This window comes from Henckelia pumila, chromosome 4 (assembly GCF_033568475.1).
Source record: "Henckelia pumila isolate YLH828 chromosome 4, ASM3356847v2, whole genome shotgun sequence".
Taxonomy (NCBI): Eukaryota; Viridiplantae; Streptophyta; class Magnoliopsida; order Lamiales; family Gesneriaceae; genus Henckelia; species Henckelia pumila.
In genome coordinates this window covers 205,989,202-206,014,101 of record NC_133123.1, presented here as the reverse complement: position 1 = coordinate 206,014,101, position 24,900 = coordinate 205,989,202, and the positions used below count along the sequence as shown (strand labels likewise).

Here is a 24,900-nt window from a genome sequence, read left to right as displayed (position 1 = left end):
AAATACAAAATATTTTAAAATTTAAGACTAAAATTTAAATCTCTATGATATTTTTATACTTTTTTATTTTGTAATATATCTCGTGATTAAAAACATAATTTTCAGAAATATACCAATATATATATTAAATATAAATTTATGAACAATGTTTTATTTTAAAATAAATGTTTTTATAAGTTATATTTTTTTATAAGATATTATAATTAATTCAAAATTTTAAGTTACAATAAAAAATTAAGGAGATAGGTAATACTCAATAAAAAAAACTAAAACATAAAAATGAACTATCATTTTTCCAAAAATTAAAATAAAGTATAAATTTAGATAAAAATAAAAGTAATAATTATTTTTTCGGAGAAAGTAATAATTAGTTTTTAATATTTGGTGTGTGTGTTTTTTATTAACAAATTTTAACTATATTATTTTGAGTAATTAATGTCAAAGATTAGATAACATATTTCAAAAGTAGAAAGTTAAACAATGAATGAGTTTGCTAAAAATAAAACAAATCAAAAGTTCAATTGTCAATTTTTTAAACATAAAATTAAAAATGAAGTGCATTAACAAAATACAAAGTGTAAATAATACATAAATTTTTTGGACTGTACGCATGAATAAATAAAATGTATTACTATTAAATATTAGGCCGGTAAGAACTAGACAGCCTCTTGGCGCTAAAGGATAACCATAGTCCATACAGAGAAAATATACTTATATATATATAACCTTCTTGTAAACAACGTCACTCTGGTCAATAATGGAGCTCCGGCCAGGCCTCTCGGCTTTAGTCACCGGCGGCGGCGCCGGAATCGGAAGAGCTTTAATATTGGCGCTCGCTCAGAAAGGAATATTCGTCACTGTTGTTGATTTTTCCCAAGAGAATGGAAAAGAAGCTGCATCGCTCGCTGGAACGGAAGTTTCCAACTTCCATTCCAATCTGACTTTTCCGCCGGTTTTATTCATCAAATGCGATGTCACAAACAAGAGTAAGTGGGAAATTTTATCATTGTTTTTTTTTCCCTTGGAGGAAACGCGATCGATTTGTGTTCGTGTGTATGTGAAGCGTCTGACTTTGTGTTTAGATGAACTCGCGGCGGCTTTCGGGAAGCATGTTGAGACTTATGGGGGATTGGATATCTGTATTAATTGTGCTGGAATCGCGACTCCGGTTTCATTTTATACTGACGAAACTGATGGCTCTAAATCATGGAGACGCGCTATTGATGTTAATCTTATCGCTGTTATTGATTGCACTCGATTAGCGGTATGATTTTACTTCGATTGCTTGACTGATTTATTTTTATTGGAGTATCTGTTCCGTCTATGAACAAGAACGAACTCAAGCTGATCCTCCAATAGGGTTCAGTTTATGGATGTGAGAGTAGGTTGTATGTGATGGTATTGTACAGATGTGTGGATAATGCTGGAGTGATCTCCTGATTAGTTGCTGACTGTTAAAACTTTGCTCCTCTGTATATTCACCTTTTAGATGTTATTTTGTGGTTCTCCAGCTGGTGGCTATAATTTAATGGTCTTGATTTGGTGCACAGATTCAGGCGATGAAAGCAAGAAAGAAACCTGGTGTGATCATCAATGTGGGCTCGGCTTCGGGTTTGTACCCGATGTATGCTGACCCTATTTATTCTGGCTCCAAAGGTTCGCCTTTTTTCTTTTGTTGTGCTTGTCTATGTACTCTAACTTTATGTCTCTAACATCCCTTTATTATCTTGGTCTATAATATTATTGTCTTGCTTTTCTTCCCCACTATATATTTAACTGATAAGAGAAAATTCCTCTCTCAGGAGGAGTTGTGTTATTCACAAGATCACTTGCTCTTTACAAGCGTCAAGGAATCCGTATTAATGCGCTCTGTCCTGAGGCAAGCTATGTTAAAGTTTTATATTTGCTTACAATTCTACTTCACAGAAAAAAGAAAACTGAACGCTCCCCTCATTTTATCCTGCTTCACAGGAAGGAAAAATTAAACATTTTTTTCTTTCAAAGTTAAGACTTCAACTATTCTTGCATTCAATCAAAAGTACTTTTTTTTTTCCAGCCAAGAAGATTAAATAACTGCAATGAACATATTTAGCATATTGACCATTCTAATCTTCTAATTGTCATAGATTCCCTCCTCCTGTTTGATTTGCTTTTTCATGGAAAAAAATATCTGTTGTTAGCCTATAAACCTGGAGACCATGGAAAGGGCAGGGAGATGACTAATAGAAGGGTGGGCTAGAGTTAAGCTGTTCTTGCTTCACCTAAAGTCACTTGGGAGTAAATTTTGACTGAGTGTGTCTTTGTCCTATAGTTACCTGGAGCCTTAAGCCTGTTATCTGAATTACGTTCGAGAGAACCAGATATATTGGTACCAGAAACTAGAAAGGTAGCAGCATAAAAACAACCCAAGAAGATGATTCAGAAGCAGAATTAATACTGCTTTGAGCCACTGATTCATCATGATTGATTGTCAAATGAAGCTGTCACGATGGTGTCATAATCTTTTTAAGCATATGTGTATGCATGCAGTTATGTAAATGTGTGTGCATTTATTTATTAATGGTTTGGTTGTTTGCCAACAAATTTGGTTTTTTCAACATCCATCTTGGAAGGACCAGCAAAAGGTTTAAAGTGGTTGTAGCTTGTATTTTTGGCCATTGTACTATTCCTAAATTTGGGTTATCATGAGGCATTCTGAGATGTACTGCAATAACTAATATGCTGTAAGTCTCTAAGAACATACATTTTATTGCTGCTAGCAATTTTCTTGTGCAGTTCGTTCAAACAGAGTTGGCCTCTAAGATGGATCCTAAATTTATTGCGCTTATGGGGGGTTTTCTACCAATGGATTCGGTGGTAAAAGGTAAAGTTCTGATACATACTCCCGAATATTTATACATGTTATGTCAATCACTAGATACCAGATTGCACTTACGATGTTATGTCATGGATGTGAAGGAATTGATTCATTGTTTTTGGCAAGATTCTTACAAATATTGTAGTCATCATTCTCAGTTGTTTTGCAAATTTTGAAAAATGGAGTGAGAATAATTCTAGTTAATGAAGTAGATTTAATAATTCCTAATCCTATTGTTCTTTTATTCAAGTTTTATGCATGACCTGGTCAATCTCATAATCAGGGAAATAAAAGTGGGAAAATATTCAGTATCATGTCAGTTGGAAAATGGTTGCTCATTATTTCTGGGTCATTATCGACGGACCTCAAAGTTCTTGAGTTGCTACAACATATATAATGATCAGAAACAAAATGCTCTTAGATGAGCTAAAGTAATATTCTCCCGCTAGTTTCATGGCTTCCTGATATGGTTGCATGAGAAACCTCTGATATCTGTTTCCTTTAAATAACAGAATTTTAACAAACATTTCCTGGCTGGTATTAACTGGAAAGTGAGATGACTTTATGGTCTTTGTGTATGTTAGAGGAAAGAAGGCCCAACAAAAAGGGGGAGAGAGAGGAGTTAGTTACGGCACAAGAAAGGGAAAGGAATATAAGTGGAGAGGGGAGGGAAAAAATATTGTTAGTGTGCGAGCTAGCTTGGCTAGGGGTAAGAGGGAAGGAGAGTGATTTTTTTTTTCTCTCTTGTCATTTTCTTTTCTGGAAATTAGAGCTTCACTGTAATTGTTGATGTTGGTTCCAAGTTGAATGCAATAGTTCATTTCATTCTCTATTTCTAAGTGTTATGATCAGTCCTTGAGTGTTTATAGTGTTTTCCAAGATGTTATAGTGAGTTTTAATCTCGTGGTCTTATCAGCAAGTTACAAAGTGGTGCAGCATGCAAAACTACGTGAATGAAGAAAACGGTTTTGTGAATGTGTATGCTCTGTAATAAAAAACTAAATTTCATTTACTGAACAAAAATGTTCCTTCTGCACGGGAATAAGTTTTCAAGCTGTTTTCTAGCTTGAAGTTTTCCTGATTCTAGATGTTTGTTGAAAGCATTTCATTTTCTTTGTGCAGGAACTGTTATCTTAACTTCATCTTTATATTTCCAATTTATATAGGTGCCTATGAGCTTATCACAGATGAAAGTAAAGCTGGGTCTTGCTTGTGGATATCTAACAGAAGGGGTATAGAATATTGGCCAACTCCCGCAGAAGAAGATAAATATCGTCTACAGCCTAGAACATCTAGGAGAAAACCTCCAGAAGTAGTCCCAATTAATATTCAACTCCCCCAAAATTTTCAGAAGATGTGAGCACAAATGTGTAGCATTTTGCCTCAAAATGACTAGAAATTCATTTGGTTTGCCTAGTATATAAATTTTTGAAAGCCATAATAATTTGGTGAACACAAGGGGCCATGATTCATTCACGCCTTGTGAAATGATATTGTAAAGCGGTAAAAAATTGGTAGTTGCTAATTTTTCACATATACTCTTTTATAAAAAAATGAACCTAGCAAATGACGATTCCTTGTATCTTGTTTCTGTGTCTTTTTGTGTGATATAAATTGAAATTCTCATAAATGGGTGACGGCTTACTGATTCTATGAATGCTTTTGTTTTTACTGCAGAAGAAAGGTTTGTCCTAATCATAATACTTGTTTATTTTGGAACGTGATCTATTTTTATGAGGCTTACTCAACTGTTATTTTGTCTTGGTAATAATATAATGATTTTGAATGTGAAGCTTCATTAATAATATTCATCATCAAATTGTCTCCTACTATACTTCCTATATCAAATCATCAGTTTAATATTTTATTTTGACGCTTATTCCTTTGATCTTTTCCTCTAGAGTTGTTCACACGCTGAGTCACAACTTCCATAGTGCCACAAGTGTAGTCCAGGCTCCTTTGAGATTGCCACTTAAACCAGATCATGTTCTTTTGAAAATTATCTATGCCGGAGTTAATGCTAGTGATGTAAGGTTTTTTCCATGTAACTTTTTTTCCCCCATTATTTTGATCCAAATAATTGAACACGTCTCCAGTCAAATTTTGCTAAAGAGACAGTTTGTGTAGAGATGAACTGGCATCATCAAACAGGATTCTGACAGCTGAGTAGTATTTATTCTATTGATGAGTATATATCTTTCTTAAGCTTGAAATGCTTATTAATGAAAACCAACTCTGGACAGGTGAATTTTAGCTCTGGACGGTACTTTAGTGGAGGCGGTACCGACCTTGCTTCTCGTCTTCCCTTTGATGCTGGTTTTGAGGTTAGCAAACACTTGCTTCATGCGTTTGCTTGATGCTATTTGTAAAGATTTCGAGTTTCAAGGAGACAAATTAAATTTTAGCCAAAACTGCATATAATTCTTAATGCCATGCAGCAGTTTTCAACATTTAATTCAGTGTTCTTTCCTTTGTAAGATTTGCATGGTATTAAATGCCTTTTCCTAGTCAGACTTGCCTGTTTCAGATTAAACTGTTTTTGTATTCAAACTTTTCATCAATAAAACACATCTTAATGTTGTAAAATACTCCATCTGGTACATACATACCTGATTTAATGCTTGGTCAGAGAAGGTAAGTGTGACTTTATGATCCATGGGTTTGACTATTGCTCTTTCCAAACATCCAGGCATATCAACTCTGGTTGATAAGATTGCTGTGCCAGGATTTTTTTTATTTTTTTATTTTTTTTGTAAATGTCGTGCTGCCAAGTCCATGTGTACATGTGTCCTCTGTATTCTTCTGAACTCTGAAAGAAAAAACTTTTTTATAGGGGTTTCAAAATTGAACCCAAACTGACACGAGTCGACCCGAAAAATATCGGGTTAGGGTTGGAGGGTTTTTGTGTTCGGGTTGACCCGAAAGCTAACCCCAAAAAATTTATCGGGTTCGGGTCAACCCGAGGTGACCCGGAACTTTTTTTTAATATAAACTTAAGAAAAATTTGCTACATTTTTATGTGTTTTATGTTTGAAAAAAATTTATTGTATATTGATATAATATAATTTCGTCATTTAATATTTATTTTGTACAATTTTGATGTTTTAAAATAATTTTTTATTTTTTGTAGTAATTATAATTTAAATTTTTTACAACTAGACTTTCAAATTTAAATTATTTATAAGCTTAGATTTTGTTATTATGCGTTTAAATTAAATATTATTATTGTGTGTTTTGAATTTTTATTTAATTATTTTTTTAAAAAAATGTAAAAAATGAAAAATAAAATCGGGTTGGTTCTGGTTAGTCGGTTAGCCGGGTTCGGGTTGAGCAATTTTTAAATGATATTTTCCTTGACCCGAACCCACCCGACCCACCCGAATGGACACCCCTACTTTTTTAACTTGCTTTTCCTTCCTTTCTTACTAGAACCAAGAACTTGAGTTTATTTATCGTATGCACCTTCTGAGTGGTGAGAGACGGCGATGATGACTAGGAAATGCTAACCTCTGTTGTTTTTGTTACCAAACTTAACATTCTGGACTTTCTGTTGGCTTATCTCCACAATATTTCAGCCTTGTGGGTAGTGATCATACTTTTTAATTATGAGTTTTAAATGGGCCGTTTTATTAAAAGAACAAGATGCACTCCAGAGTTTGTTATGCTTCATGTGAACTTATACATCTCGTTTCTCTTGATGGCACAGATCTTTGAACTTTGAGCATGTCAGTTTATTTATCCCTTGAATTTTGAGTTGGTTCTAGCTTAGAGTTAACTCTGTATATATGTTTAGTTACGCATCTTGTAGTGCCTAAACCTTTTTATTTATTTATTTATTTGTTATTATTATTTTAAAGTTAGGCATACCCATTTTAGAGGATTAAGATATTATACTGCAGGCTGTGGGTGTAGTTGCGGGTGTAGGTGATTCAGTTAAGCACTTAAAAGTTGGAACCCCTGCAGCAATCATGACATTTGGAAGTTATGCTGAATTCACCATGGTCAGATATTCAATATTTGTCTAAACTTTGATACATTTGGTACCTTTCATCATTAATTCTATTCCACTTTTTCAAAAAAAAAAGTAAAATAATTACATCATTAATTTTTTCTGGTAATTTAGGTACATTCAAAACATATCCTTCCTGTTGCAAGACCAGATCCAGAAATTGTTGCTATGCTCACCTCTGGACTGACGGCATCCCTAGCTCTAGAAAAGGTGCTTTATGCTGTTGTTTGAGATCCAGTTTTTAATCTCACTTTGTTTTCTCCTCTTCCTTCTTTAGACTAAACTTACACCACGCTGCAATTGGATGATTTTTTGACAATTCCTTTGTTTAAGACCTTGTTATTGTAACTCATTTCACCAAGAGAATGATCTACTAATCCATCCATCCTTTTATCAACTTTACAGGCTGCACAAATGGAATCAGGAAAAACAGTTCTTGTTACTGCTGCTGCAGGGGGAACGGGTCAATTTGCTGTCCAGGTACTCTCTATTTTGCAGGAATATCACATTTTAGAGTTCCTAGCTGTTGCTTACTGGAAGCATCAATTGCTAAAATAATATATGAGGGTGAATTCAATCGTGCAGTTTGGTTCACCAAAGCTGTCTTATTTTAAAATATTTTCTCCCAACTTAGTAGCCTCAATATGTGAACTTCATGACTGATAGAAGTCAGGGGAATATGCATATGAGGAGAGTTCTTTACATGGTCAGTGCTCTTGATGCTTGGTATGATAGAGCTTTCTTATTTTTTTGTGGTGGGGGCAATTGAAACCATCAATAAAATAATTTTCTGGAAGTGTTTTTGGAGGTTGACATGAGTTGATGACTTTCTTTTATGTTATTAACTTCCTTTTCTGTCTGTATGATGTTCTTTCTTGTTCATCTATCAATAAGTATCGTCTCATTCATAATTTCAGTCTGAAGTATATTAACTCATATGAACCGTATCTTTGTGCAGCTGGCAAAACTAGCTGGAAATAAAGTAATTGCCACCTGTGGAGGTAAAGATAAGGCCGAGCTTTTGAAAAGTTTGAAAGTGGATCGAGTCATTGACTATAAAGTGGAAAATATAAAAACTGTACGTCTCTTGATGTGGAAAGACTTTATGTGCCTTAGTTTGCCTTGGTTTCCTAAATCATTGAGACCTTGTTTTTTATGTGCCGCAAATCCCAATGGCATATCATGTGCTTTTTCATCAGTTTCCTAATTTTAATTGAGACCTTGTTTTTTGATGTGCCCGAAATTTCAATGGCATATCGTTTGCTTTTTCATTGAATTTTATCTCATTTTCTCCCAGGTTTTAAAGAATGAATTTCCTAAAGGTGTTGATATTATTTACGAGTCCGTCGGTGGTGAGATGTTTGATATATGCCTGAATGCTTTGGCAACCTATGGACGCCTTGTTGTGATCGGGATGATTTCTCAGGTCTGGATTGATTCGAACATTTTAAGTTATGTACATTCTCTGGAGTATCAGAGCGAGCATCTTTTTTGGCGTTCAGTTTATTGTCAACGTATCATAACTAACTCCATGCCATGATAGTATCAAGGAGAACATGGATGGCGGCCACGAAACTATACAGGATTGTGCGAAAAGCTTCTAGCAAAGAGCCAGACTGTGGTATGTGAACTATGCATGAGTATGTTAATTCTTCAATCAACTCTTGTAAATTAATTGGCTGCTTTTCTTATGTCAGCTATTTTTGACAGTACATGTATACTTTAAAAAATAATTGGTCAAAGGAAGAATATCATACCGACACCACACCACCGGCAATTTTCAATAGATGATTATACATCTATTGCCATAGTTCTATACTGGAATGTGCTTCATTTAATTAATTTTTTAGTTAATTATTATAATATATGTTTGTTTTAATCCCTAAAACTCTTCACAGTTTGCTAGATTTGGGTTAGAAACTTAGGTATTGTTTGGATTGCTTCTAAATTTTGTGAAAGAAAAGCTAATATGTGCTTCTTAGAAGCTCTCCCAAACTCTCAACAAAATTTCGATTGCTTCTAAATTTTGTGAAAGAAAAGCTAATAAGTGCTTCCTAGAAGCTCTATGAAAAGCTGATAAATACTTCCTAAAAGCTTTCCCAAACACTACTTATCAGTTTTTCATTAACAACATTTCAAAATTTTGTTAAGGAAAAGCTGAGAAGTGTTTCCTAAAATTTTCCCAAACACTAGTCTGTTTTGCATTCGTTTGTCTATTTAAGACTTTGAATTTGCTACAATTTAATGCTAACTCAGAAATGTTTCTAGGCTGGCTTCTTCCTAGTGCAATATGCTCACTTTTGGCAACATCATCTAGACAAGCTAGTGGATCTTTACTCCTCGGGGAAGCTCAAGGTAAATTACCACACATTTGCTAATGTTATTTCCTCAGATTCATGGGCAACAAACCCAGTTGGTGACAAGTAGCATTGCACCTTTTTACAAAAAAAAAAGGTTAATTTGAACGTCGAGATGTGTTCGAATAGCTCACATGGATGATTAATTGCTGTAGGCTTAAAAGGATTATTGTTCTTCTACACATTTTAATGAGCGATTTCATAATGTGTTTGTTAGGTAGCTGTGGACCCCAAACCATTCTTTGGTATTCATTCTGTTGCTGATGCTGTCGACTATCTTCATTCGGGTAAAAGTGTCGGCAAGGTAGTTTTACATTCTTCAACCAGACCCATATTGGTTTCACTTGTGATCGATGGTTTATAATGTCCATTACAAACATTGCAGGTTGTTGTCTGCGTCGATCCAGCATTCAGCCCACGTCAAGCGAAGCTCTGACAGCTTAATGGCAAGTATCTCTTGAACACTTGTTTGAACTTTGTAATGTACAATAATAAATAAATGATAATGCCAACACATCCCGATAGTACTTGGTATACGCCCATAAAGCTTACATATAATCAAATCCTAGAGCTAAGAGAATGTAACACTTGAATGGATTGTATTTATTTGGCTACTCAGGTGGAGTCTCTTTCCACAGTAGCTGTTTGTTTCTTTCAAACTAAAAGTCTGAAACTGTGAGACACATTCACCTCAATATTGAGACAAAATAGTTGGATTCTCCTAAGAACATGCCTTAAAATTCCATTTATTAAAACTGCCTTCTTTATTTTTTCGCCTTTCAAACACTCCTTATGTTTTGTGTTTCTAAATTGAAAATGATAAAAAGTCCTATCAATAGCAACATAGATGATTCCTCGTGATGAACCAGTTGCTTTGCTAAATTACACAATTTCCAATTAAGTTACCCGACTCAGAAAATCAGTCTTGGAAATATGCCATCCATGATGTTCCACAAATTCAATACCACAATACAATGATACATTTTGAGTTATCGACTCCTAATTTGCTACAACTGCGGAACGAAGTATCCCTCTGGAGCTCCTGGGGACGAACTTCTTTGAAACTAAGCTTCTACCCATGTCAAAATGAGGCCCCTTGAGAATATATGATACAGAACAAACATTTGAATTTACTACCGTTTTTTATGCCGAATCATTCGTCGCTGCCATCTCCAGATTCATTTACCCTGATTATGTAAACCTGGAATTCACAAATTTAATAAACCACTTCAGAATAAGTAATCACTCAATGATCCAAGATTCAAATTTCACCAAAAAGCTAGCCATTGAAAATATTTTCGGGTTCTGGGAAAGTACCTTGAACGTTGTCGGTTCGGTTAGCTGGAAAACGACTGCATCACCATCGACCAGCTCGTGATTAATGGAGAAGCCCCTCCATCCGCCACTGAGCCCTGTCTTTAGAGCAAGATACTTGGTCGGGGATTCTACCCCTTCTTCATCAATTAAGTTCACTATTACATCTCTGTTTGGAAGGTGTTTCTTGCAGAAGTGGAGTGGAAGACCCTACTCGAATTAACGTCACATGTAAATAAGTATCTATTTCATTGTAATAAATGTTCTAGCAATGGTTATCGAAATTCAATATTAGGGCGCTGACGACCTACAAAACCTTCTTGTATTAAAAATTTAAAATTATGAACGACATTTTACGGTTTTCTCATTTGGAGACAAAAAAAATTAGATAAGCTAAGAAAACCGATGGATTTACGAATCATTTTTATCAAACATGAAATAATGCATGGCCACCTTATGCACGAAACACTGGAAATATGCCTACTTTTTTGGCTTTATTTTCTTCATAATTTGTTTTGTTTATTCGTTGGTTCGTTTGTTTTGTTCTTTTGCATTATAAACTATTGAAACTATGTTAATGAAATTAGATCGAAACTGAAAAGATGCATCTAACCAACATACCAGCCAGAATCCTCCTGTGACGTGTGATTGAAGCATGGGCTTTACAAAACTTGGAATATCTTGATCTAGGCCTGATTGAAGATCCTCTGCTCGTTGTATAGCATACTCTCTATCTTCATCCGAAGCATACACTCTATTCGACAAATCCCTTCGTCTATAGCCAAAACTGAAATCCGACACCCGACGAATTTAAAAAAACCGAAATCTTATCGAGTAATTCATTGGTCATCATTCAGATGAATTCAAGATGTTAATGTTATCCAGGCTTACCTCCTTGGCTTCCCCATAGGTTCAACTGGAACCTATAAATACAATGTAATGAATCGGTTAACGAGACTTGCGTAGTTATGCAGATTATTTCGTATTAATATAGACAAACTTATTCCTAAAAAGGGTTCATGAATGTGGTCCAAAAAATGTGGAAACAAAGGTAGGAAATAGTAGGTGGAAGACATGAAAACAAAGGTCATCTTTCCAGAGATTTTGATAACACAGTTTGAGCCAGCAATGCATACAAGGTAGTTTGTCCATTCAAAGTGTGAGTTAGCCCTCTAAATAATTTGCCAAGGTGCTACTTCCTAGTTTTTTGGTTCTATCCTAGTCTATTCGCCTCTACCTGCATCATCCTTCCACCTGCCTTGCTGCCCACCTTGTCCCCGGAATCTGGAAATCCGGTTTTTTCTAGGGGCCATATTAGACATAGTCCAATCCATAATCAAGCTGATTGGATTCACTAGAGAGAAGATCTTCCCGCGCCTGGCTCCCTCCCCTGTTTACAAGACCTGAACCCGACCCTTTACTTAATGGGAACCGAATTCCCTGCTAATTAAACATACATTGATAGTTACTTTAGTTGCTAAATCCTTTATGTCTAGTTAACAATGCACACTCTCTTTCTTCCACCATCCATCTAGGCAGGAAAACTCAACGAATTTTCGCCATTATCTAGTGATAATGCATGAAGAAATTGTAGAAGAGATTCACATAAAACCTAGGACATATATACCACCAATCTCTCAAATCTTTGTTTACTATAATACTAGATGAATATCTTAATTCATTGTGGTATCGAAAGAATCAAGTTCTTGGTTTCGCGCCTCAGTAGCTGAAACACATTGTACTTGATATTACTTATCATCATATCTCAAGGAAATGAGCCTCTGGATTGGAACACCCAAGAAGTAGGAAATACCAATACAAAAAACACAAAGGAGAAAGAGAATGGCTACTGACTTCTTTGTAGCTTCGCGGCGGCATATCCGCGACACGGCTCGACCGCCTCACCGAAGATGGGTCGATTGGCTGTTTGAGCACCTTAGCCTTCACTTTCTTCATCTGTAAAAATCCCAAAAACAACATCAAAATCCAAGAAGAAAACATGGAGAGATCTTTACCGAGCTATGCGCACATACAGGAGAAGGTTTTTGAATGCGCAGATCTTGAGCCAGCTTGTTGAGCTGGAGCTCTTCCATTCTTTTCTTGTTCTCTTCAAGCCTTTTCAGCCTGCTAACCTCGTACGCCACTTTCTTGGTGACCACCATTTTCGGAGATGGGTTTCTTTCTGAACCAGTGCGTGCAAGAATCCAACTGAGGAAGCCCAAGGGACCGTTGGAATCGATTACCCTCCTCCTCCCACATTTCAAATTTGAATCAATCAACTACCTCGGAATATGTGTTTATGTTACGGAGAGTTTGAAAAATGACCTTGGTCAACCAAATTTTTTGATTTATGACTTTTTTTCAAAAAAAATTTGCAAAATAACCTTCAAATACAAAGAAAATGAAAAAACAAAACAAAGAAAAAAATTGAGAAGGTTATATTTTCAAATCATGGTCAAACGGAGGTTATTTAGTTAAATAAATCCTTTATTGTTACCCTTATTATTATTAAATTTTTTTTTTATAAACAACACACGGCCACAATGTTTTCATAACCGGATCGGTGATCGAACTGGTCTACCTTAAAAAACGGTCCAACCGGTTCGACCGTTTTAACCGGACGATCGGACCGGAAAACCGTTTATATAATATAATATAATTAATAATATCTTTTAAATTTTAAAAATCTAAAAGATGTATATAAATAAACAAAAATATATTTATCATAGTTTAAAAAATAAATAACTATATAAATATATTCAAAATATTAATTATAGTTATATATACTATATTTTTAAAAATAAATAAATTAATTAAGAAAATATAATAATAAAAAAATTATATTTTTAACGAAGTACAAATTTCAAATAATCATGTGTATATATATAATAAAATACTAAATTAATATTTTAAAATAAAAAAAACAATTTTAAAAAAAAAATAAAAAAAATTCGAAAACCGGTTCAACCGGTTTTTTGGCCGGTTTTTGGGGCTGGTTCTTGGCCGGTTCGACCGATTTTGACCGGTTCTTGACCGATTCTGAGTGGTTGAACCGTTAAAACGGTTTTTAGGGGTATTCCGGATCGGACCAGTGACCGGTTCCCGGTTGAACCGATCGGTCCGGTCCGGTTTTTAAAACACTGCACGGGCCATACAAGAAAACCACACGTCTACTTCAAAAATCATGATAATATTCGAAGGGATGCTAAGGTTTATATACATGTTACCCTTATTTTTTAATTCTTAATATCAATTAAATTTTATTTTTACTTTTTGCAACTTTATGGTATATCAATTGAATTTGTTTTCTAAGGCATCTTATTTTTTCTGTCTCCAAAACCCCTCCCCCAACAATTATAATTATTATTTATTAAATAGAATATAATTCAAAATTATAAATTGGACAGGGAAAAAAAATTAAATCAATATAACTTTATTTTACGTGGTAGATGAAATTAAATAATTTAATATACATTTACGTATTTATGCCAAGAATCACTGGTTTATTATGCACAAAATTATAATATTAAATTTAATAGTATATAATAATGACATTTTTTTTTGCTATAATAATAACGATATTTAGAAATTAATAAGATGTGTGTGATTGATTGTGATAAATTGATTAAATGATTTGATAATGTTTAAAATACTCAAGTCTCAATGGCTAAGTTGTAGGAATTTATATTATTTATTTAAATTAATGTTGGGATCGGTTCAGAGGGTAGAGGGGGGGTGAATACACTCTGAAACTTATTTTCTTTCTTTTCAAAATGATCAAGTGAAGTTTAGTTCACTTAATCTGTTTTCTCAACTTCTAAAACGGTTTGAACAACTTAAATAGTGCGAAAATAGTTCAGAGATTTTAGTGATGCAAAAGCAAGTTATAACACGATGTATGAGCAATATATAAGATAAATATGCAGTAAAGACTAAGGCACGATTTATGGAAGTTTGAAGGCTTAATCCTTCTACGTCTCCCCTTCTTCCACTTAGGAAGGAATTCACTAGAAGACTTTGGTTATTACAACGTCTTGCAATACACCCACTTCAGACTTAGGACTTATCCAATGCCTAATCCGAAACTCCTAGATTTACACAGATAAGATTCTCAGTTCTTATCAGACTGGTGGAAGCTTTCAGAGTAGCTTCAAGTCTCTTCAATAATGAATACAGTCCGGTTGAGCTTCTCAAACTGCAGAGCGGTCGAGAGGCTTGGAAACCCTAGGATGATCCTTGAAGATCAGATATGTAAACTGTAGGCGAGGGTTTATTTGAGCAGCAAGTGAATGATCTTGTAAGTGTGCTCAAGTATTGCTTCAGTATATCAGATGAGGACTTCTGATAGTATTCAAGTGATTGAGTTGATTGAGATTTTTCGTGTTGCTTGTCTTCTTGTCACTTCTTGAGCAATCTTCCCTTTATATAGGTCAATCATCAACGTCTTTATTTTGAACGTTCTGATGCTGCATTGAATGCACAGTTAATGCTTCATAAATGCATTGATGATTCTGCATGAAGATCGTACACTTCTTTAAATGCAGACAACTTCCAGGGTCCAAAACTGGTATAAACGGTCGAATGCTTTATCTGTAGCCATTCTGCGTTTTTGCCATTTTAGTGCAACCTGTTGTCTCGATGCAAGAGTCAACAGATCTTCTGATACGCCGGTTCTGCTTTTGATAAAAGATCTTGCAATGAACGTCTTGTCTCAAGTATTTGTCTTGATATATCTTGATAAGCAGTTGGCATTCTATCGGTAGATAGATTTATCCTCTGCTGGTTTGAATAACCAGTCGATAGGCTTGTGACTGCAACCGGTCGAGAGACAAAGGCGGTTGACAAGCTTCCGGTAGATAACTTGAAGGGTTTAGACAGTTGCGGTAGGAGTTGTAGTAGATTCCTAAAATACAAAAGATTGGCAGCACATTCCTATACAATGAGTTGTTGTTTGTTATCACCAAAATGTCGGATTCAACAATTTCCCCTTTTTTGGTGATGACAAAACTTAAGTGCTCCGAAAACAATATGAAAACATTAAAATGAACTTCATTGAGATAATGAATTTCATTAATTACAATAAGCATTCTTATTACACCTACTGAAGAAAAACAAAATGAGATACAGCTGCGATAAGTAAAGAAGAGACAAGTTGTTCATCTTTTGAACCAACTGGCTCCTCCTGACTTATCGCCTTCTCTTCTTCTTCTGTCGGCTTCTTTCTTTCTTCTGGATTCTTCTTCACGTCTTCTTGCCTCTGCTGCTCTTCGTTGCTCTTCTTCCCCCTTTTTGGCATCACCTTGGTTGAGTCGAAGGATGATCTCAGTGAGTTGAGTGCCAAGACAGGCTTGCATAGTATCAATTTTTGCATCTAGTTGAGCAATTAGAGTAGCTTGCATAGTGTCCATCCGATCATTCTACTGCCTATAAAGGCGGTTTTCGGATCTGACAACTTGTTCGGAGACGGTAGAGAGCGTTTGGATTTGAGTGCGATGATGGGCAGTGATCTCTTTGGACAGATGAGCAAGGTCTCTAGACACGGTCTCAAAATGCCGAATCATCATCGTGCGTGAATTGTCAACCCATGAGGATGTGTTTGTGATAGCTTGTGAAAAGGATCGAACTGTTTGCAGGAGCTCATGAAGCCTATTCATCAATGTGTGATCCAGAGCTGCTGCCATGGCTTCAATATATGAGTCATCAGTCTGAAGCATTTGACTCTGTGTGTCATTCCTTGGTGAAGCCGGGCCAGACTCAAGATGATGTGATGCTGGTGATCTGGCTGGTGAGCTAGCTGATGGACCTTCCAATAGTGGTACAGTTGGAGATGTAGGGGTCTCGACTGCAGCCAAGATGGTTGGTGGAGTAGCAGGATCAGCAGTCGGTTCATCCATTAGGAGATCTTCCACAAACTTTTCAGTAGATGGAGACGGTTGAAGTGTTGGGTCAGCATCAGTCACTGGCTGTTCTGGAGGTGCAAGTGATACAATAGTGCTTGGTATCTCTGTTGGGGGCACTACTGCTTCACTGCTGCAAGGAGCCTCTGTCACAGAGGTGACAGGAATTTCTTGTTCAATCACTTCTAAAAAATCTTGTAGACGACTGGGAGAGGTGTGAGCGGTCGCCGCTGGAGATGAGTGAGCAGTCACAGCTGCTTCCGGTTGAATTACTGTTGGGACTACGGTTGAGGCGGGGTCGACCGATGAAGATGCTGCCACACTCGATCTTAGAGCGGATGATTGAAACAGGTCAGCAGTGATGAGACCGGTCAGAATCCCATCTGAAAGAGTAATAGCAGAGACGTCTTCTTCACCCTGATCTTGGGTAAGAAAAGTCTTCATCATCACCTGTGCTTCCAGTCCATAAGCCTGTATACAAGCTGCTGAAGCTGTCGTCTTTACGTTGATAAGAGCTTGGAAGTGCTGAAGTAGTTGAGTGATTTGACGTAGACTATTCTGTAGTCCAGTCAAAATCACAAAGTCATCGGTGGCGGTAGGACTCTTGGATTTGAAGTTCTTGACACGCTCATTAATCAACAGAGATATCAGGCTTCCTCGAAGCTTCAAGTCGATGAGCTGTCTTCTTCCCAGAGCCTCCACGATGTCTTCAGTGTCAGCAAAAAGAAGCATCTTCTGCTCAATAATGTTCAGAGCTTTCCACTTAGGAAATATTTGAGCAAGCGTCAGGTGAGTACGGGAATGATGTCATCTGTCAAAGCGCTGTAGGTGACGCTTGACAGTGCGGAGAACGTGAGAGATGATCAAGTTGAGCTCTACAGTAGCTGCTGGTTGAGCCTTAGGTGAGTAGATCATCACACCTTTCCCTTTGTCCTTGGGATCGAGAGTGACCTTTGGAATTGATGAGGCACCTTCCATGATTATCACACCCTTGGTAGGACGTGGAACAGTAGTAGCAGTAGTGGTAGTAGTCTCGACCGTTGGCAGAATTGGTGTTGGAACGGTAGGAGCAAGTCCAGAAAGGGACTTTAACTTCTTGTGTTGCCTCTTCTTCTTGCCTGCAGGCGTGGATGGCACAGCTGCTTTGGAGACAGAAGGAGATGACTTGCTGAAGGCTTGAATCAGTGGAACATTCTCACGTGATTCTTCTTCAGAGTCAGACTCTATGATAAGTTGACGCTTGGCAGATTTCTTGGTATGGGCTGGTTTGGCCGCTACCGGGACTGTTGAAAGCGGTTGAGTGACAGCAACAACACTTGCGGTTGAAGGCAGAGTGTCGACCGCAACCTCTTTCTTGTTCAGAAACTTGAAGATTGTAGACTTGTTGAGCCATTTGGTGGGATGCAGAGGCTCAGTCTTGGAGAAGTCTACTCCAAGGACGCTCAAGGTGTGGCAAATTTGCAGAGCAAATCCCTCGGATTGCCCTTTTCCCCTGATCATTTCACATAAAGTAGTGAACAATATGTCTGACCAGTTGATGTTGATTTTGGAGGCGATACAAGCCATGTATTGGAATTTCTCCATCGTCACCTTGTCGTACGATCCAGCCTTGGCAAGAAGATTCTTGGCCACGATGTTGGTCAATAGCCTGAATGGAGCTTTAAGAGATGTCTTCTGAGCCGGCAGTTTGATCGGAGCATCAGTGGTTGAGAATTTCTTCAACCAGTATGAGCAGTTACCATCGGGAAGATCCGCGCATTTTGTCAAACCCCTGGAGGGCAGATCAAATGTGCTGGCGAAGAACTTTTGATTGAAGGAGTAGGACTCTGTCCGGATCAAGCATTTGACAGTCCCATGCTCGATTTGAGCGGTTGCAAAGAACTCCTTCAAGACAGGCAGATCGCAGATGGCGCTGCTTCCCAAAAACTTCTTCAGTCCAGAGGCTTCAAGCATGGTGAAGACCTCAGTGATTCCTGCATTGTTTGCCTCAATAACGGAATCAAAGTTGATTGCAAGGCAAGTCTTCTGGATCGACATGATAGCTGTAGATAAGAACTCGAGCAGAGAGTAAGCAAAAGCTTGATAGTAATACGATAGAAATTTTAATGCAATATGAAAGCTTTAGCAACGGTGAAAGGTTGATATACGAGTGTAAAGAAGTATATATAGGAACCTATGGGCCATATGGTGATGTCATGAAAAGTATTTTTGAAATTCAAAAAGTTTTGAAGAGTATAATCATCGCGCCCAATCAATGTCATTTGGTTCAAAGCACAAAGCTGCTAGTACGGAGCCTGTCAGAGACTAGCTAAAGGCGGATGATATGCCAACATTTATGGCAATGTAACAGCTAAGCTATTAACGTCATACTAGCAATCATTTCCCCTAAAAACATGCATACTAACTTAGATCTATTAAGCCAAGAATATTTCGAAAATATGAAAACTTAGCGTCCGGTAAAGGCTTGGTGAATATGTCTGCTGCTTGCTGATCGGTAGAGATGTATTCCAGCCTGATTTCCTTCTTTAAGACATGATCTCGGATAAAGTGATGCCTGACATCAATGTGCTTTGTCCTAGAGTGCATCACTGGATTGTGAGTGATGGCTATGACACTTGTATTGTCACAGTAGATTGGAGCTTCACTTGACCGGATTCCATAATCATTAAGCTACTGTTGAATCCAGAGTATTTGAGCACAACAGATGCCAGTAGCAAGGTATTCTGCTTCGGCGGTCGAGGTAGCAATTGATGTCTGCTTCTTACTTGACCACGAAATTAGTCTATCTCCAAGGAATTGACATGTGCCACTTGTACTTTTGCGATCAATTCTACAACCTGCATAATCTGCATCTGAATAGCCAATAAGATTAAGATTTGAATCTTTGGAATACCAAAGACCCACATTAGTAGTTCCTTTAATATATTTAATTATTCGTTTGGCGGCAATGAAATGAGATTGCTTAGGTGCTGCTTGAAATCTAGCACATAAACAAACTGAATACATGATATCCGATCGACTGGCAGTCAAATAAAGCAATGAGCCAATAAGGCCTCGATACATTGTTACCTCGACCGGGATTCCCCCTTCATCTTTATCAAGCTTGATTGATGCACTCATGGGGGTAGATACAGTTGAGCACTGTTCCATTCCAAACTTCTTTACCAATTCCTTGACATACTTGGATTGATTGATAAATATTCCAGTTTCAAGTTGCTTCACTTGCAATCCAAGAAAGAAATTTAGCTCACCCATCATGCTCATTTCAAATTTCTCCTGCATCATCTTAGAGAACTTTGAGCACAACTTGGGGTTAGTTGACCCAAATATAATGTCAACAACATAAATTTGTACTAGTAACACATGATCACCTTTTACAAATTTAAACAAGGTCTTATCGATCGTTCCAATTTGGAAATCATGTTCCAGTAAGAATTTTAGTAATGTATCATACCATGCACGCGGTGCTTGTTTTAATCCATAGAGGGCTTTGTCAAGTTTATAGATATATTGAGGATGAGTAGGATTGACAAAACCTGGTGGTTGTTCAACGTACACCTCTTCTTGAAGTAGACCATTGAGGAATGCAGACTTGACATCCATTTGATAAACTTTAAAGTCCTTGAAAGCTGCATAGGCAAGAAAGATGCGGATTGCTTCTAGTCTTGCAACTGGCACGAAGGATTCCTCAAAGTCTATGCCTTCTTCTTGTCTGAATCCTTGTGCAACAAGCCGAGCTTTGTTACGCACAACAGTGCCATGTTCATCGAGCTTGTTACGAAACACCCATCTAGTTCCAATCACATTTTGATTTTCCGGTCGAGGAACTAGATGCCAAACATTGTTGCGGGTGAATTGATTCAACTCTTCTTGCATAGCTTCAATCCAGCTGGCATCTGATAGAGCTTCATCTATCTTCTTGGGCTCTACCTGAGATATGAAAGCTGCATGCAAGAATTCATTAATCATTTGACCACGTGTTTTTCGAGGAGCAGAAGGGTCACCTATGACCAACCCAGGTGGATGATCTTTGTTCCACCTAAAATAATTCCCTAAAGGGTTGTCATCAATTGATTGACGAACGTCCTCGTTTACTGGATCATCATTGGCAGGAGGATCGTTATCAACCGGTGGATCCTCTTCTGGCCTTGTTTGATCACACACGGTAGAGGAAACTGGATCATCCTTCTTTGGAGGATATGGATCACTGTCACTCTCTTCCTGTAGATTTGTGTTTTCCAGTCTATGACTCAGATCATTTATGCTCCCTTGAGTTTGTTCTATACAAAGAGTAGATTCATCAAAAACAACATGAATGGTTTCCTCGACCATTAGTGATCTTTGATTGAACACTCGATAAGCTCTGCTAACGGCTGAGTAACCAATAAAAGTTCCTTCGTCTGCTTTGGCATCGAAAGCTGTCAAATGATTTTTGCCATTGTTGTGGATAAAGCATTTGCACCCAAAAATTTTGAAGTATGAAATATCAGGTTTTGTGCCATTCCAGATCTCATATGGAGTTTTGTTAAATCGTTTATTAATCATAGATCTGTTTTGAGTATAGCAAGCTGTGTTAACTGCTTCTTCCCAAAGCCTTTGAGAAACATTTGAATCAGCAATCATAGTTCTGGCTGCTTCTTTTAAAGTACGGTTCCTTCTTTCAGCCACCCCATTTTGCTGTGGGGATCTAGCAGCTGACAACTCATGCTTGATTCCCTGATCATCTAGATAAGTCATAAGAGTGGTGTTTAAAAATTCAGTCCCTCTATCACTCCTGATTCTATCTATCACAGTAGATTGTTCATTTTGCAAGCGTTTAAAAAGCTTAATCAGGTGAGGTGCAGTTTGATCTTTTGAAGAGAGAAAGATGACCCAAGTAAATCGAGAAAAGTCATCTATAACAACAAGAGCATATCTCATTCCCCCTATGCTTCTTACTGGTATAGGACCAAATAGGTCCATGTGAAGTAAATCTAAGCATTTGGAAGAAGACATACACCCTTTATTTTTAAAGGTTGCTCTCACCTGCTTTCCTAGTTGACAAGCAGGACAAACTTTGTCTTTTATAAAATCTCCTTCAGGCAGACCAGAAACCAAATCATGCTTCCTCAAGTTAGAAATGGACTTAAAATTTAGATGATTTAACCGCTTATGCCACAACCAATGTTTATCATGATGAGCAGTAAGACAAGTAGGTGAAGAAATATGTGAGCAAGACCAGTTTACCTTGTAGGTGTTTAGGTCTCTTACACCGGTCATAAGAGTCTCACCTTTGTCATTTTTGATGATGCAAGTGTGTTTGTGAAACTCGACCGAATGATCATTGTCACATAGTTGACTAATACTTATCAAATTATAGCACAGTTTGTCAACAAGCAATACATCTTTAATAATAATGTTACCATGGATAATCTTACCCTTACCCACGGTTTTACCTTTGGAGTTGTCTCCAAAGCTGATATTTGGTCCTTTGCACAGCACAACTTCTGTTAGAAGTTCTGGATTCCCTGTCATGTGCCGTGAGCAACCACTATCTAAGTACCAGGTAGTGTCCTTGATAGAAGTGGTCTTCTCACCCGTTTGGACTTTTAGTACCTGCAAAAAGTGAAGAACTTTTGGTACCCATATCTAGTAGGGTCCAGGTCGGATTAGCCCTTTCGGGACCCACACCTGGAACACCCTTACAGACCAAAACCTAATGAAAGAAGAAAGGGAAACCAATCTAATTTCAAAAGGCCATGGAATGAGTCTAACTACTCTAAGAGAAGATGGTCAAAGGAGAAGCCTTACCAGTACTTTAATTGCAGGCCAGTTCAAAAGAGGTACAGGCTAACTGATAAAGATCAAAAAGGCAAGCAACACACAACAACCTCACAAGCACACACATTTACTGCTTATCGACCGCACAGATTTCTGGACACACACACGGGCAAACCTTAATCCAAGTTTCTCTTTGATTAGAGATCTGGGGATCCACATATCCCAGCCCTCTATGCTTAGAGCTTCGTTCGTTAGATACTTTCTGATTTTTGTCAAAGCTGCACTCATCATGTTCATATATCGTGCTGGACCTGACAATCTTATTTTGTTAAGATTGCCTTTGTCCAGGCTTGACTGAATACAAGATTCCATAGACTGTTCATTTGTTCCAAACCCTAGACCGGTTTTGTCATGTGTCGGTCTTTGGATTTCTTGAATCTTGTCAATGGTTACAGAAGATTTATTCCAAGCCTTAATTGTTTCAAGTAGTTTTTTGTTCTCAGTCAAGGTTGCTTGGAACACTCTTTTCAAGGTGTCATTCTCAGTAGTCAGCAGACTTAGCTTGACCTTAAGACCATCAAGCTCTTTTCGCTGCATGCAGCTTGATTCGCTTGACTTATCTTTTAGGTCAGCTCTTTCTACCTTTACCTCCTCGAATTCCTTGGATAATGCTTTGTATTCATTAGCCATTTCGTGTAAAGCAGTAACTAGATCACTGTGAGTAAATTCAGGTGAACCAAAGTCAAATACCTCCTCAGCTTCTTCTTCGATGTCAGCCATAAGGCATTCCACCTTTTCATCATCGCTGTCATCTGAAGAGCTTCCGGTATTGGGGTTGTCAGAGTCAGACTCAGCCCACTTGCTTTTGCTTTCGTCTGCTACTAGAACCCTTTGGTCTCTTCCTTTTCTAAACGTCCTCTTGTCCTCCTTGCCCCTTCTTCTTTCGAAGAATTGCTTCTGATCATTGCTCTTAGGCTTGGTGCAATCTGCAATGAAGTGGCCTGGCTTGCCACAGTTAAAACAAGTAGGACCATCGTCTGTATGGTCCGATTTATGATAATTTTTAAATTTAGAATTGTTTTTACGCATAAATCTACCAAATTTCTTGACAAAGAGTGTCATGGCTTCGTTGCTGATTTGCTCAGCTGATCTCTTTGGAGCTTCCTCGACCGGTGGACGCATCACCGTTGAGGTTAAGGCCTTGGTTGGTTGAGAGGTAGATGGTTCATCTTCTGTCCTCATGTTGAGCTCGAACTCGTAGGCTTTGAGATCTGCAAAGAGATCATGCAGTTCAACCTTGCTTAATTCTTTTGACTCCCTCATGGCCACTGTCTTGATCTCCCATTCTTTGGGCAAAGCTCTCATAACCTTCACAGTAATTTCACGGTTAGTATAAGTTTTTCCTAAAGCAATAAGATCACAAACGATACTACTGAACCGTTCATCAAATTCAGCCATGGTTTCCCCTGGCTTCATTTTGGCATTGTCATATTTTTGAATGGCCATGGTGAGCTTGTTTTCCTTGGTCTGGTCATTTCCTTCACACAACTGAGTGAGCTTCTCCCAAATCTCCTTTGCTGTGGAGCATGACTTGATTTTGCTGAACATGTTCTTGTCCAGTGTTTTGTATAGGATGTCCCGGGCCACATTGTCAAGATTGGCCTTCTTTTTGTCCTCAGTAGTCCACTCAGCTCTTGGTTTCTCAATCATTTGTCCTGCACCATCGGTTAGAGCTGGGTTGACCTTCATGATTTTGATAGGACCGTCTGTTATGACATATAACATGTCATCGTCCTGTGCTGCAAGATGTGCCTGCATGCGAATTTTCCAGTCATCATAATCTTCTTTAGAAAACATAGGAATTTTGTTGAAAGAAGTCATGATTTTAAAACTTTAGATCAGCAGTTGAGAAAGGAACCCGCTCTGATACCACTTGTTGGGATCGGTTCAGAGGGTAGAGGGGGGGTGAATACACTCTGAAACTTATTTTCTTTCTTTTCAAAATGATCAAGTGAAGTTTAGTTCACTTAATCTGTTTTCTCAACTTCTAAAACGGTTTGAACAACTTAAATAGTGCGGAAATAGTTTAGAGGTTTTAGTGATGCAAAGGCAAGTTATAACACGATGTATGAGCAATATATAAGATAAATATGCAGTAAAGACTAAGGCACGATTTATGGAAGTTCAAAGGCTTAATCCTTCTACGTCTCCCCTTCTTCCACTTAGGAAGGAATTCACTAGAAGACTTTGGTTATTACAACGTCTTGCAATACACCCACTTCAGACTTAGGACTTATCCAATGCCTAATCCGAAACTCCTAGATTTACACAGATAAGATTCTCAGTTCTTATCAGACTGGTGGAAGCTTTCAGAGTAGCTTCAAGTCTTTTCAATAATGAATACAGTCCGGTTGAGCTTCTCAAACTACAGAGCGGTCGAGAGGCTTGGAAACCCTAGGATGATCCTTGAAGATCAGATATGTAAACTGTAGGCGAGGGTTTATTTGAGCAGCAAGTGAATGATCTTGTAAGTGTGCTCAAATATTGCTTCAGTATATCAGATGAAGACTTCTGATAGTATTCAAGTGATTGAGTTGATTGAGATTTTTCGTGTTGCTTGTCTTCTTGTCACTTCTTGAGCAATCTTCCCTTTATATAGGTCAATCATCAACGTCTTTATTTTGAACGTTCTGATGCTGCATTGAA

General features: G+C 37.5%; 2 protein-coding genes across 3 annotated transcripts; one reads left to right on the top strand and one right to left on the bottom strand.

Annotated features, from left to right (window-relative positions):
* Positions 1-665: 665 nt before the first annotated feature.
* LOC140863705 (uncharacterized) lies at positions 666-9,911 on the top strand. The gene is made up of 17 exons (XM_073267311.1): positions 666-986; positions 1,083-1,264; positions 1,551-1,656; positions 1,803-1,879; positions 2,776-2,863; positions 4,024-4,213; positions 4,759-4,885; positions 5,101-5,181; positions 6,757-6,858; positions 6,981-7,076; positions 7,272-7,346; positions 7,825-7,944; positions 8,164-8,292; positions 8,410-8,487; positions 9,135-9,221; positions 9,441-9,527; positions 9,609-9,911. The coding sequence occupies exons 1-17, from the start codon at positions 758-760 to the stop codon at positions 9,657-9,659; spliced, it is 1,905 nt and encodes a 634-aa protein (XP_073123412.1). The 5' UTR covers positions 666-757; the 3' UTR covers positions 9,660-9,911.
* A 191-nt stretch (positions 9,912-10,102) lies between these two features.
* Positions 10,103-12,754, bottom strand: LOC140863706 (B3 domain-containing protein At3g19184-like). 2 transcript variants are annotated; one of them, XM_073267313.1, is made up of 6 exons: positions 12,571-12,754; positions 12,392-12,493; positions 11,429-11,460; positions 11,159-11,324; positions 10,541-10,747; positions 10,103-10,424 (listed from the first exon to the last, which is right to left on the bottom strand). In XM_073267313.1, exons 1-6 carry the CDS (start codon positions 12,697-12,699, stop codon positions 10,377-10,379), a joined length of 684 nt encoding a protein of 227 aa, XP_073123414.1. In that variant the 5' UTR covers positions 12,700-12,754; the 3' UTR covers positions 10,103-10,376. The 2 variants fall into 2 exon arrangements, with proteins under 2 accessions (XP_073123414.1, XP_073123413.1); XM_073267312.1 differs by having other exon boundaries at positions 10,103-10,747.
* Between the last annotated feature and the right edge of the window lie 12,146 nt (positions 12,755-24,900).